This window comes from Passer domesticus, chromosome 7 (assembly GCF_036417665.1).
Source record: "Passer domesticus isolate bPasDom1 chromosome 7, bPasDom1.hap1, whole genome shotgun sequence".
NCBI classification, from domain to species: domain Eukaryota; kingdom Metazoa; phylum Chordata; class Aves; order Passeriformes; family Passeridae; genus Passer; species Passer domesticus.
This window is the reverse complement of record NC_087480.1, coordinates 56,880,820-56,895,048: the sequence shown is the minus strand read 5'-3', so window position 1 is coordinate 56,895,048 and position 14,229 is coordinate 56,880,820. Positions and strand designations below refer to the sequence as shown.

Sequence of the window (14,229 nt, the reverse complement as noted above, 5' to 3'; positions counted from 1 at the left end):
GGTGTCTTCAGCATTCCGTAGATTTTTCACTGTGACTTTTATACCCAATGAAAGGCAGTGTTAAAATGTGCTTAAACTTTTGTTACTACCGTAATTAAAAGGAACTTCCAGTTTACAATCCAACATAACTAAAAGGAGCTTCCAGTTTGCGAGGCAGGCTGGCTGTTGGAATGGAGGAGCCTGTAACAACACCTCGAACACGAACCGTGCCACTCAAACACCCACCGCCTTTGTGTGGCCGATGGCTCTCGCGGACTGCCGCTCACAGCCGCCCGGGTGCCGGGGGTCTGTGCAGGGGCGGCTCGGCGCGGGCCGGGGGCCGTGCTGCGGGCCGGGGGCCGTGCTGCGGGCCGGGGGCCGTGCCTGCGGGCCGGGCCCGCCCCTCCGCGCAGCCGCGCAGCCGCCGCGGGCGGGCGCACCCCGAGCGCGCCGGGCGGAGCTGCGGCCGCGCGGGCGGGAGCCGAGGTGAGCCGGGGCCGGGCTCTCTCCGCGCGGCCCCTCCGCGGTTCCGAGCGCGGTTCCCGGCCCCTCGCCCCCGCGGTCCCTCTGTTCGCCGGCCGGGGAGCGCCCGCAGCCGGCCCTGCCCGCCGGGTCTCGCCGAGCTGGCCGGGCGGAGCGCGGGCGCGGCCGGGCCGGGCTGCCTGGGCCCCGCGGAGCGCGTCCCGCCGCGCTGCCCCGCTGCCCTCACGGCGGGGCGCGCTGTGAGGGAGGGCCGCGGCAAGCGGCGGGGTGGCGCCGCCCGCCTCCGTCCGGCGGGCTTTGCCTTGGCACGGGCAGGGCTCTGACTTTAAGTTCCGTGTGCTCTCAGTCCTATACAGCCCTCTGAAATTCATGAGCCGACATGCTTGGCAGAAGACCTAAAAAGAGCCCTCAGGCGAAGGGCCAGGGAGCTGCAGTTGCAAAGCAGGTAAGGAGGGCAGAGGGCCAGGGAGATGTGGTTGCAGAGCAGGCAGGGAGACCTCCCACTCCCACTCCTGCTCGGGATAGTCTCCTTCAGACCTCTCGCTGCTGTTTGCCTGCAGAATCTCCCATGTGGTAATAGCATTGCGGGATCATGGAAAAGTGAGATTGTGTGGTGCCTGTTTTCCTTCCTTCTTTAATGCATTCTTCTTCAAGTAAATATCTGATAGGCAGCTGTGGAGGTCTTGCAGGGAAGGCACAGTGTTGTAATGCTGTAATCTTTGCATGAGACCTCATGACTCATGCTTACAGTATTTTCTCAGCCCAGCTATGTTGAGGTTTAATAATAACTTCAGTGACTCTGTGAAGGCTTTCCTTACATCTCTAAGAAAACAGAAATAAGAACAGCAGAATATCAGGTAATTAAGGGACGTATATGGGAGAATATTAAGGTGCTAAACGAGACAGTTTTAATTTCCCTTTGTATAGTCATTTCTTTATGTAACAGATAGACTGATATGCCCCTTTCTTGTAGATAAAAGTGAGTTTAGCTGCGTCTGTGTGTTGAGGTTTTTCTCCCATACTTATTTACCTTTGGATGGAGTTTCAGAAGTCTTGTGGAGAGAAACAATAATTAGTCATGGTGTAGAAAGTCAGGCGACATGTCAAAATTAGAAATACAGTCAAGGCAAAATTCTGGGTAGAAAACTGAGGGAAACACAGTGTAGTTAGAGTTAAAGAATATGTTAGAACCAGAATGGAGTACCAGAAACCTTTGAAGGAAGAATAGAGGCAAGTAACAGGTGGAATAACTGGTAAGAATATAGAGGAATGTGAAAAGGGATTGTAACGGGCTATTAGAACAGAGAAAATAGTGAAGATGTTCTCTTTTGGTGATTTCTTAGGAACCAGTGTTCTCATAGTGAAGGCAGAATGCTGTAGTTAGTGATCCATAGTGTCACCATTGCTCCACTGTGAAAGTTTGCATTTCTCTGTGAGAAAGTGTATAACTTAGTTCATCTGAGCAGGGGAGAAGATAAAAGGTGAAAATGTCTTTCCTCCTTCTGGGAAAAAAAGAAACCTCACTCTGAAAAGACAGAGAGTAATTCAAGGATCTGATTAACGTATTTCACTAATTTCTAATTCAATGCAGTTAATTATTCAGCCTGTTTTACATAATAGATGAGTGTTTCTTGAAACAAATGGCTTGTTCACTTTCAAATTAATTCAATTTAAAATGTTTTTTTTTTTTTTTTTTGTTGTGTAGTATATTAACTGTGAGCTTTTTATAACTTATTTTTTCTGTTTTTTTAAACATTGCTTCAGTACTGCTAATTTCATGGGAAATGTTCCTTTTTGAATGGGTTGGGACTTGGAGCTAGAACTGCTGAATTGTGTTCTTGACTTCTGTGGTTGCTGCAATTGCTTCACAGTCCACGCTTGCAGAGTGGTGATGAACAGGTCCTGTGTGCTCCTGATGTGTTCTGCACATTGATGAAAGCCCTGTGTGTGTTCCACAGAACTTGAGTCTTTACATCACTGTTGTAAATAATTCCTGTTTAAGTCTTGTCCTCACCTTCTTTCTGTTCTAGCCAAGTGTGTGCAAGTACTTCAGTTTTGTTTTACAGCTGGGAGATGGGTAAGGCAGTGGGTGGCTGACTGATCTGCCCAGTGCCTTATGGAATGTCAAGGGCAGGATCAGAGCTAGGAAATAAACTGCTGCTGCTTTTGGGTGCTGTTGCTGGTCCTTGGAACCAGTTTTCTCAGCTGTGTGTTCCACATTCTCCTTTGGGATTATAAAATGGTGCAGAGAGGGGCACAGAATATTTCAGGGTAGCAGCCACCAAACACTTTGATTTCTACTGGGTTAAGAAAACCCAACTATTACTCACATTAACTTATAAACTGACAGGCAGCTTCTTGCAGCACTTCAGATCCTGAAGACAGAAGGAGATTGCTGACCCTCACAAAAATGACAGCTGATGTTTTTTCCTGTGCTGGAGAGAAGCTGAAGTGCTGCCTCTTTGGCCATGTGGGGATCAATAAAGGCTTGTGCTTTGGAAAAGTCTGAGGAAAACTTCACCTGCCTCATAGGATGAATCTAATGCTGTTCATAAAAAATCTTAGTGTACTTAAGATTTTTTTTTTTCCTGGGGCAGTTAGTATCTTAACCAGAAATACAAAAACAGCAATGAAATGGCATTTTAAAATAATACCACTTGGACTAAGACCCCAGAGATTCCTTTAATGTACTTTGGAATGTTTTGCCACAAGAGAGTGCTAACCCCTACTGTCATACCCTGATTACTGTTATTAATGCTGTTCCCTGAGATGTTATCTCCCAGCTGATGATCTGTGCCAGCCAGTTCTGATGGTTTTGTCCAGTGCAGTGGGGGCATTCCTGGGTTTTAATGGCTCTGTTTGTTTCTGGGATTTACAAACTGTTGTAAGAAGAAGAGAGAACAGTTCTGTGTTTACAAATGTAGGTTCTTCAGGAGATAAGGGTGAAGTCTCTGCAGTGTGCACATGCCAGACCTGTTGTGTGTGAGCCATGAGTGAATGTTTTTTAGCTTAGCTGTTAGAGGCACTGCCCTGAACTTCCCTGATGCTATCTGCTCCGTGAGGCTCAGTAAAACAAACATTTTACTCTGCCTTGTCATGTCAGACTGTTAAACAGGATTGATTTGAAGAAATGGTTTGTGTAGAGTTTTAAAGGGAGCACTTGTGGGGTGTTGAGATTTATGTACCTTATACCAGTTATGGGTGCCTGGTATGCATTGTTGTGGAAATAGAAGTGGTATGATAGTGGGCTGTTAAAAAAAATGAACAGTATTCAGAATGCATGAAAATGTCTAAATAAGCCATACAGTGTGATGGTTTTGAGTGTCTTCTTTGTTCTAACTGTAGGGTATTTTATTATTCTGTATTGTTATTTTCCTTTGGCTCCAGCTGGGGCTGTTTGTGGATTTCAATCCTGAGGAGATGCTGCTGGGTGCAGAGGAAGGTGAGGATGATGGGGACCTTGAAGCAGAGCTTGCTGCTATCACAGGAGGAAAAGTGAAAGAAGGAAAACCAAAACCAAAGGTGAAAAGTAAGTTAAAGTACCTGAATTTAATTTAACTTTGTTAAATTGATCTAAAAATCTTTAAATTTATCTAAAAGGGTTTTTTTTATCACTGGTAGAAGCTGAATTTGCAACTTCTCTTTCCTTTATTTTGAAAGGTTTAATTTGTTACTCCAGAAGCAATGTAAAAGTTTGGGTTTTTTGGTTGATGCTCTTGTAGGTAAAGGAGAAAGATCTCTGGTGGCTGGCCTGTTTAATGACTAAATTAAGACATGCTTTTTTAGCATATGAAGTCATAAAAAGGTGTAGTAGGCGCTAGATGATTTTAGAAGGGAAATCATGTTTCTTGTGGAGGGTGGGTTGTTTGTCATGTGGTTGTTCTTCTGTTTTTGTTTGAAGAATGAATTTACATAATCCACATTATATTTTTAGTTACTTGGAGTCTGTAACCAAAACTGAATCCCATTTTCAGAGGCAAATACTGATGCAAATACTTGGAGAATCCTGTGGCTTGTGTTATGCGGGTTAGAGTGTCTCTTGGAATGGACTCTTCCTGTTCTTGATACTTGAAGTTCATCTGTTAATTTTGTCTGGTGGTGTTTGCATGCAGCTCTGCAGTGGTGTACAGGCTGGCTGTAACTGCCATGAACCAAGGCTGCTGCTGCTGCTGCTGCTGTGAGGGACACTCAGGGAGCATGCTCTGCCTCTGAGCCCATCCGTGTTTGTGGAGCTGCAGGGCGAGCTGCTCCAGGAGCTCCTCTGCCAAAATAAACCTGGCTTCTTGTGGGAGCTTTTCAGCTGAACCGGGTTTGCTCCCTGCCTGTCTGAGAGCTGGGGTGGCAGCCAGTGCTTGAGGTGGGAAAAGGAAAGTGGGACCTACAGGTGTGTGGGCAGGTGCAGGAAGGAAGGGATAGTGCACCTACAGCCTTATTTGCAGCTCTGCAGTCATTTCCCAGTAATATTTGAAGGGGCTTCACACAGAGCAGCAGGGAAATTAAGAATTTTGAAATGTTTAGGTAAGACAACTCTATAAACATGGTGACTGATGACAGACAAAGGAAAAGTTTGTATCTGAAACTAAATTCTAAATCATTTCCACTCTCCACATTTCAAAATTAAACTCTTAAAGCTAATAAGCACAATTGTGCAACTAGGCGTAGTAGCAGAACTTCTGCCATTGGACATGGGTTAGTGGTGGCTAAAACCTGCAGGATAATGTTTTGAGGGTGAATCTGTGTATCAGGAGCTCTTGAGTTGTCAGCTTTTCAAGGGCTGACATCCCTCTCACCCTCATGTCACTTATTTTGTTGTTTCAATCCTTTTATTCATAAGAGGAAAATAAAACTTCAGGCTGTGCAAAATGAACATTTACTATGCCTAACATTTTCTGTGCCTTCTAAATGCGTGGTTAAAAGAGGATTTTCCAAAGTAATGTGCAGCTATTCTGTTTTCCTGATAGAATTGGAAGTGTGTGGGTTAGAAGCTCAGGGAGGATGAGCAGCTGGGCTGCTGGCACTGGGCACTCCTGAGACCTGGCCCAGTGCAGAGGAGGGGCAGGATGCAGGCAGACCAGGAAAGGAGGAGCTGCAGTGAGGACAGGGGAGAAACAGATCCTGTCTGGGAAAGGACAGAAAAAGGGATCCAGTGCAACTCCAGTGCTTGGTTCTTGGCTGAGCACCAGGTGCAGTAATTCCCTCCTGGATTACATCCTAGAGCTCTGATGGGTGTGGGGGAATGGCCTCCTCCTCCTCCAGCAAAAGCTGCACTGTTGGAACATCTTAAGCACCAAGATCGCTGCTGTCTCTGATAAGTGCCAGCTGGGCAGCCTCTCACGTGTTTGAAATTGTGGCCTCATCTTGCTGCCTGGGATTAGAGCTGCAAAACCATCTGAGAAAGCTTGATTAGGCTTTTTGCCCCTACTGCAGTTTTCTGCACAGCCAGTTGCCTTTGGATGTGGCCTGCAGTCCAAGTTTTGCTAAGGGTCAAACTTAGAAGCAACATTTGATACAAATACTGAAGCACCAGTGGGGTGAATTAGATTATTTGAACAGAAACAGTTTTGTACCTGGGTTAATTTTCAGCTGATTGAGCAAATGCAGGGAGTGAATGGGATCCATTTAAATTGACTGTAAAGCTCTGTCCTGGAGATCTGTAATTTCTGCAGCTTTTACTGCCACTGATGAGTCACACTCGTGTCTGCATAGGGAAGTATCTGAGGCATTTACGTGGACCGCTGGGATTTGTGGGCAAACAACCTCACCTTGGAGAGCATGTGGAGGAAGTTGATAGTTTAGGAAGATGTGGTTGGCACAGGATGAAGCACAGATGAGAACTCAGCAATGAGGAGTTAAGTAGAGTTTTCAGGATGAAGACCAGAAGCAAAATTGCAAAATGAAGGAGCCAAGAAAAATTTGGAAAAGGCTGAATCTCATCATCACGAGACAGCAGTGCAGAAAATGTGCAAGTGGCTTACTGCCTGCCTCAGCTGTCACAGCAGAAACACCAGTGCTGCTTTTCCTGGGTGCTCACTTCCCTGTCCTTGCCCTTCACCCATCCATATACTCACAGTTGCCTACAACACTGTGCAGTAAAGGGGAAACAAGAGGGGAGGACACTGCTCTCTCCCAGCTGGTAGCAGCTCCTTCAGGATTTATACCCAGTGTTAACTGGGTGTAGCTGTTCCTTAGGGTTTGTAGCTCCTTGGGATTTCCTTTTACAGCTCCTCTGCCCATGGATCATATTGAAAAGATGGCTGCAGAGTGTATGAAGGACCTGAATGAAGAGGAAGATGCAGATGATGAAGACTTGGAGGAAGATACAGACCTGTTGGTATGTATAACTGTTAGCAATGAGTTTTAGTATGTATTTTTTGTTTGTTTGTTTGTTTTTTAACAGAACAGCATTTAGCAAAAACGTCTGTTAACTTTGTGGTGAGAAGCTAAAATATTGCAAAAGCACCATTAGATGCAAGTCTTTGCAGGATCCATCCCCCTGCACAGCAAAGTGAGAGAGTTTCCTAACATTTATATGTGTGGGGGTCTTAGAGGATTGAGGGAAGAGCAGGAATCCCATTCCATGTCAGCTGATGAAGGACAGCCAGGGACAGTCTCCTTAAAGTGATGTCTGCCACCATTTTGCTACTGCTTCAAGCAGTGCTTGGCCTCAGAGAACACCTCAAGAAAGTCTTTGTTGTTTCAGTGACTCATCTGACTGGCAGGGTTTAGGGAGTGTTAAGCAGTGGTTTTGACTGCCATTGCAGTAGAGGCTTTTTGGAAATTTGAAATTTAGGTTTGCATAATCTTTGTAAAAGTACTTCTCTGAACTCTCCAGCTTCAGATCTCCAGCCACAAACTTGTGTGGTGATCCTGGGGCTGCAGTGTGGCTTTTCAGTGGTATCTGGAACCAGTTTAAATTAAATAATAAAAAATAAGATTGAATTTTGAAAATGCTGGAATAGAAGATCTTCAGACTCTTCACTTGGGTTCAGGATCCATCCAAAGCTTTTGACACTTCAGACTTGATTTTATTTTTGTCCTTTGAGGACAGAGAAAATATTGAGGAAAAGCCTTTTGTTGGCTTTTACTTTTACCTTAGGCAGAGTTGCAAGAAGTTCTGGGGGAAGAAGGTGAGGCAGGAAGCTGTGAGGATGAAATGACAGCAACAGAGCCATCACCATCTGAACCAGAAGCTGAACTACCTGAACTGCAATCACAGGTAGGAATGAGCTTTGTGTTTCTGACAGTTTTACTGAATCACTGTTGTCTCGTGGCTTGTATGAGGGTCGTTGTCAAAAATCATGGGGGGTCTTGTCTTCCAAAAACCTTCTATTGCTGTTTCCTCCAAGGAAAGCCGTGCTGTATGAGTGCAGGTGATCCTTTTGCTTTGTTCCAAGGGTGAATTCTGCTGTTAGCATAGAATTGAAGAGGTAAACAATTGGAGACAGGCATGTCTTGTCCCTCATTATACATAGGAGCATGCGGACTGCAGTGCAAGCTTCCAGAGTTCCTATCTTCTCCCTAAGAATATTGAGCAGTGTGCTGAAATTGTGAGACATGTTATAACTCAGTAGCTTTGGATTTTTTCTCAGTAGCATTGTCTGTCTCAGCTTAATTTGTCAGTCCTCGTGCAGTCAAATCCTTTATTCAGTCACTGCATGTTTCTGTTGTGTGCCACAGATTCCAGTGCCTTTACACTGGGCCAGTTAGTAAATGGGATTGAGAGGGTTTCTATAGAGATAATGGCAATAATTACATCAGGAGCCATCTGCAGGGTCTCTGTGGCTGTGGAGAGTTTGTAAGTAGCTGCTCATGACTTTGCTTAGGCTGCTTTTGTCACTGAACTAATTCCAGGCTGTAGGAGGAGGAAAAAGAGCTCTTGTTGTAAAACCAGGTTGAAGCCCAGAAGGGAGCAAACTAGCATGGTTTAAAATTAAGAAAATAATAAGTCAAGATTTGTGCCAAAATACCTCTTCACACCCTCTGTTGTGTGGGGTTTGAGAGGCTGCAGTGTTCTCCTCACCTACTCACCGACCACATGGCTCCAATTACTCTGGGAGTGAGAGTTTCCCAAGTCTCTCCACCCATTCTTCTCTGTGAGGCTTTTGAGAGAGCCCAGAGGTGGACGCAGGGCCGTTAGCAGAGCACAAATGCTCCTCTGTTTTAGGGGCTGTTCCTCCCTGCACTCAGTCCACAGCAGTGTGTGTGTGTGTAGAAGAGGAGTGTTTGCTTTTCAGTGCGGTGGGAAAACTCGTCTAGCTGGATGAAATAAGTTTTCTTGATTTGTTTTATTGTTCTTTCTGAGACCTCCTCACTTCCTGCTGTTACCAGTGAGCTGCACCAGACACTGGAGGGGAGGATTGCTGACTACAGGAGGGCGATTTCTAACGCCAGGGACTCGGGGGAGAGCGCCAAGGTGCGGCGCTACGAGAGAGGCCTGAAGGTGAGTTGGGGTCACCAGGCTGTGGCTGAGGCAAAGTCAGCTCTCTGAAGTGTGCTCTTCCCACCTGGGTGAGTTTGTTGGCAGGGGAGTGAAATTTTCGTGTGCTGCCTGGTGTTACTTTAAAGACATTTGTTGTTGCTGACTACCCACCCGATACAGCAAACACACAGATAAGGTGTGGCTTCAGCTGCCTTTTGAGCTTTGTTTCTGTTGAATGTGGCAGGTGGTGGGTGGAGGCAGGGATTGTGGTACGTGCTGAAGTTAAACCCACGTGCCTGGATCTGAATTTGACCCATGCTGACTGCTCAGTGTTACTTTAAAGCAAAGTTTAGGAGTTTGCATGGTGTATTTTTTAGCAGATACACCATGCAGTTCATCACTGCTGCCATCCCTTAGGTACTAACCTTTCACTCACTTCTGTGCCTTTCCCTGAGTGTGTTGGCTGTGCTTGAAAAGGAATGGAGCAGGATTTTTGATGAAGGCAATTAAGAGCTGCAGCAAAGAGCAGTCTCTCCAGCCTCTGGTGGTGCCAGGCAGGTGGCGTGCTTGCAGCGAGCTGCAGTGCTTGTTTACTGCTGGGCAGGGCCTTTCTCTCCCCGTTGCTTTCAGCAGCTCTCTGCATCACCTCAGGCAGCAGCAGAGCTGTACAGCTCAGGGCTGTGCACTGGGGCAGGATGTAGTGGCTCACTGCCTACCAGGTGTCTCAGGGTACAAAGGGAACAAGTGAGGCCAAACTCGGGAAGAAAAAGCACAAGAAAGATATCTGTGTGTGTCCACTGCCTGCCAGCCATGACAGGAATGTACACAAACCCACCTGGCCTTTCTGAGAGCCACAGGAATGGGCAAACCAGCTTTCCATCCAGTCATGAGCTTAGTGCACTGTGCCACTTCCTTTATTTTTCAGGTAGGGAGCTTCCTTGTGCCTAAGCAGTGTAACTGAGGATAATAGACCAGATCTCACTTCACAGCTCATGGCTACTGAATTAGCAAAATTACATGTCAACAAATGGTGTAGAGTTCTCTCTTTTATGTAGTTCTTGGAACTGTGAACTTCAATCTCAGTCTGTCACCCCCATGTGGAGAAGAGGGAGCTGCCTATGGGTTGCTGGTCTGAACCCCAGTCTCACATGCAGTCATTTCAAAGTATCTCTGCCACTGTTACTTAATAGGTCAAACAATGCCATGGCTGAAAATAAAATAGCAGTGATTCTGGCACTGATGAGATTTTGTTTTGTTGTCTTTGTGTGCTTCCATTTCAGTTTCTTTGGAAGATGAAAGAAGTAAAACTTTTGTTTTGGCTTGAAGTGCATGGTGGTCTTTTGTCTGAACCTCAAATTAAATTTAAAAAATAAATATTCTGAGGAAGGTAATACTTGGGGAATAGGAGGGGTTTTAAAAAAATGAGCAGCAGTTAACCCAAGTTAGAGATGGTGAGAGCTCCTTACCATAAGTGGTAAGCTGAAGCTCCATTTCCTTTATTAGTATTTAATGGCTTTTCTCATTGCATTAAATAGGTTTGCAGACCCCTTCCTTCCCTGGATCCATGTAGGCAGTGACATTTCAGAATAGCATATTTTATTACAATAAAGATGCACAGAATCCATCTACAGTTGGTGTAAATGGCTTCCTTGGTGACTTTCTGTGACAAAGCTGAGTGGGTCACATCAGCTCTGCAATAATTCTGGCTGCTGAGGTACCTGCAGTTACCTGGTTTGGGTAACAAGGCCTTTGCACTGTGCTGCTCTGGTATCTGGACTCCTTTCACTGGCACTGAAGTTCTCCTGGCAGAAGAGCAGGGAGCTGAAGGGCAGCAGCCCGTGGTGGTGTGTGTGACAGAGCCTGTCATGTATAAGGGGATGAGTTTGTCTTTTAATGATTTTATGCTAGTAACATGTTTGATGAAAATGCCCTGTTGACTCTTGTTCCTTCTGTGCCAGACACTGGAAACCATGCTGGCTGCAGTGAAGAAAGGCAAAAAAATCAATGAGGAAGAAATGCCACCTCCTGTTGCAACAGGAAAGAGTTCTTCTTGTGTACCTCAAGCCATGGGAGTGGAGCTGGAGAATTCAGGAGATTCACCAGAGAATAAAGCTGAGTCTGCTGCAGATGATGAGCAGAAGGCTTCTCCTGAGGCTAGGGGACATTTGGAATCAGAGTCTCTCCAAGGTCGTGCTACTGTGGAAACAGGTACTGTGATCTGGGAGGAGAAGTAGTTGCAGCCCTATTTTAATGTTGCATCTTCCCTGATGTTTGTGTTGTGTGTAGCAAAGCACTGCTTATGTTGTAACTTCCTGCTGAATGTCTCAGAGCTGTCCATAGAATGCTGAGTTTCTGACAGTGGAATCAATTATTGTTTTAGAGCTCTTCTGTGCACTGGATCAGTGTCCTTAACTTCTCCTGTGCCTCAGTTTCTTCTTCATTATTTGACATGTGGAATTCCAACCTTCAAAGAGTTTTGAGATACTGACTTAGAAACCTAGTATTTTTTTCATTAAATTGGGAAAAATGAAATTGTTATGTTAGATAGTACTTCTGGAGACTGAAGGAAAAAGGGTATGACTTATAGCAAAAGGGGACAAATGTGAGTTTGCATAGATGGATGTAGCAAGGGATGCAAATCTTGCATGCTCCATGTCAGTCTCAGCCTTGTCTCATTCTCCCAGATCCCCAGCACAGCAGCACACGAGCAATCCTACTTATGAGGCAGAAGGAGTATAAATTAGCAGCTCTAAAAGCCAAGCAGCAAGGGGACCTGGAGAAAGCAAAGGAATACATGAAGGCAGGCAAGGTATGCACTCAAGAAATCCCAAATGTTGAACATACCCTGTGCTGTAGCCACATCCATTAAATGTCACATACTTACTGTGGCAGCTGGCAGGTCTTGGACAGACCAGAATAAACCTTTTGTTTTTTCTGTGTTAGAAATTTAATGTGGTGTTGGAAGCTTTGGACAGTGGGCAGCCAGTAGACCTCCAGAATATGCCTCCATCTCCTCAGGGTAAGGCCTGTCTTCAGGAAACCTTTTCAGAAGTCTCTCTATGCTGTAATGGAATGATTCTGCATTTGGTTGCAAAGCTATTAAAAGAACTGGAGATTGTTTAGGACTGAGGCTCACTGCATGTTCACAGTCTAATCAAGACCAATGAAGAGAAATGAGGTATCATTACTTATATTGCAGTTACTCTCTGTGAATTACAAGTTCAAACAAGTATTGATGTCTGATATTCTGGGTTTTCTAAGTGTGGATAATAGTAGCCAGTATTTAAAATGGAAGGGAAAGAAGGATAATGGCACATTCTTTAAATTTACTGTAATATTTGATGGTGTAATGTGCTTTAACTAAAACTCATGACGTTCAGGTGAACAGATTGCAGTGCACTAAAGTCTAATTTTTAAAGCAAGTTATCAATATTAAAGATACCTCAGTCCTGGTAAGAGAGAGGTTGGTGGTTTGTTAAGTAGATGCAGTATCCCCACCAATAATTAATACTTGATCTTTGTAGCCCAGTGTTTTAAACAACTTGCTTTAGTAGATTATTGTATTCTAAGACACTAAATGACAGACTATTTCAGTAAATCATGAGAGTCATGACTCAAGTTACTGATCACTAAATGGCATTGCAGAAGAACTTCATCTAGGCATAACCTTGCCTTAAAAAATACGAGATTTTTGCAGCAAATAATCTTGTTGTTTTCTGTTATACAATACCAGAAACTGGAGTTTCTGAATAGATGATATGAGTTTCTTCCCTTTTCCAGCACATCTTTTGTTACTAGAATATTTTAGTCAATTAGCAGACTTGTTCACTCTTTCCATCTGCCAAGATACCAAGTTATATTTTGGGGAGAGAATTCTTAGAATACTTGTACTACTTTTATTTTTTTCCCCTTAAGCAGCCCTAACCAAAATTAAATCAGCATTTGAGATTTTCTCTTACAAAGCATGTTCTCAGATAATGGGAACCTTAGACTTAGCTAGCCATGGAGATACTGTTTGGAAGCCAGAAAGCTTTCAGGAAGGTGATGTGATCAGTTGAAGGTTTTCTGAGTGACATGCAGCAGTAATTGCTGTCTATGGAACGTGTTGTGAAACTCCCATCTTTCCCTGCTTTGCAGATCTTGAAAGCTTAGGACATTTACAAGATGCATCCAAGCAAAAAGTACCTCCTCGGGTGGGAAGTTCCCAGGATCTTGCAACACCTGAACCTCAGACCCAAGAAGCTTCAGGTAGGACTTCGGCATTTCTCTAATAAGTCATGAAATTAGCACTGCTGGTAAACACTTTAAGGTCTGACCTCTCCCACTGAACTGCAGCAGGAGTGAGTAAGCCTGGCTAATGTTCCTGAGTATTGTTTGCTGCTGATCCAACCTACTTTTGTTCTGGATCAGTGATGGAAATAAAAGTTGATAAACTTTCTAACATCAGTGTTCATAGTGAAACTTTCCAGTGATATCCTCTGAAGAAGGAGAGGATACAGGCAGCCTGTGTGCTTTGAAATGTTCGTGGTGTGGCATTCAGTGGTCTGTGTTTTGCAGAGCCCCTGCAGCAGCCCAGGACGGTGCTGGAGGCGCTGCAGCAGCGGCTGGAGAGGTACAGGGCAGCAGCAGCTCAGGCTAAGGCCGGCGGGGACGAGCGGAAGGGCAGGATGCACGACAGGATAGCCAAGGTAAAACTGGGCTGTGCCTCTTTGCATCCAGCAAAGCCATTTGAATCAGTTCTCTTGCTGAAGGCTTTTTCAAGGCTGAAATAATTTGTGTATTGTCTGTCTGCTTGAAAAGAGGTCCAGTGGGGAAGCTGGGAAGCATTCGGAGGAAGAAATAGAGACAATGCACATATTGTAGTAAAATACTGAGTCTTGTGCAGTGTTTATGCTGCTTAAATACAAATGATTGCTAATTCAAAGTCAGCTCTATTTCATGTCTTACTGAGTGCTTTTGATTGCAGCAATACCAGGATGCCATAAGAGCCCATAAGGCAGGGAGAAAAGTGAATTTTTCTGAGCTACCTGTTCCTCCTGGTAAGTGTGAAAATGTCCTAATCCCCAAACTTTTGTACACCTGCTAGGTTCTGAAGGGGCTGTGCAGGTATTGCCTGCTTGTCCTGTGGAACAGCTCCTCTTTTTTCCTCAGTGAGTAGCTGGCCTTGCTGTTTGATGGTATTATGAGATTTTTTTATTAATATGCTCCCAAACACTGACACTAGCGAATATTCCTGCATATTGGTGGCTTGATTGACAGTATGGGAACTTAAAACTAGCACTATTTGAAAAGCTCAAAAGCTTCACCATAGGCAGATACTAAAAATGTTACTTGTCTATCCTCTGTGT

The 14,229-nt window shown here is 44.8% G+C and overlaps 1 protein-coding gene across 2 annotated transcripts in view; it reads left to right on the top strand.

Moving 5' to 3' along the window:
• Positions 1–352: 352 nt before the first annotated feature.
• Positions 353–14,229, top strand: part of CC2D1B (coiled-coil and C2 domain containing 1B) — a 28,227-nt gene continuing 14,350 nt past the window's right edge. For both annotated transcript variants that reach the window (XM_064428867.1, XM_064428868.1), the window contains exons 1-12: positions 353–465; positions 809–907; positions 3,850–3,991; positions 6,684–6,793; positions 7,559–7,678; positions 8,765–8,902; positions 10,840–11,089; positions 11,566–11,690; positions 11,825–11,900; positions 13,019–13,129; positions 13,439–13,569; positions 13,848–13,920. In XM_064428867.1, coding sequence (XP_064284937.1) covers positions 842–907; positions 3,850–3,991; positions 6,684–6,793; positions 7,559–7,678; positions 8,765–8,902; positions 10,840–11,089; positions 11,566–11,690; positions 11,825–11,900; positions 13,019–13,129; positions 13,439–13,569; positions 13,848–13,920 — 1,342 coding nt within the window. In that variant the 5' untranslated portion in view covers positions 353–465; positions 809–841. The remainder of the gene's footprint in view (positions 466–808; positions 908–3,849; positions 3,992–6,683; positions 6,794–7,558; positions 7,679–8,764; positions 8,903–10,839; positions 11,090–11,565; positions 11,691–11,824; positions 11,901–13,018; positions 13,130–13,438; positions 13,570–13,847; positions 13,921–14,229) is intronic.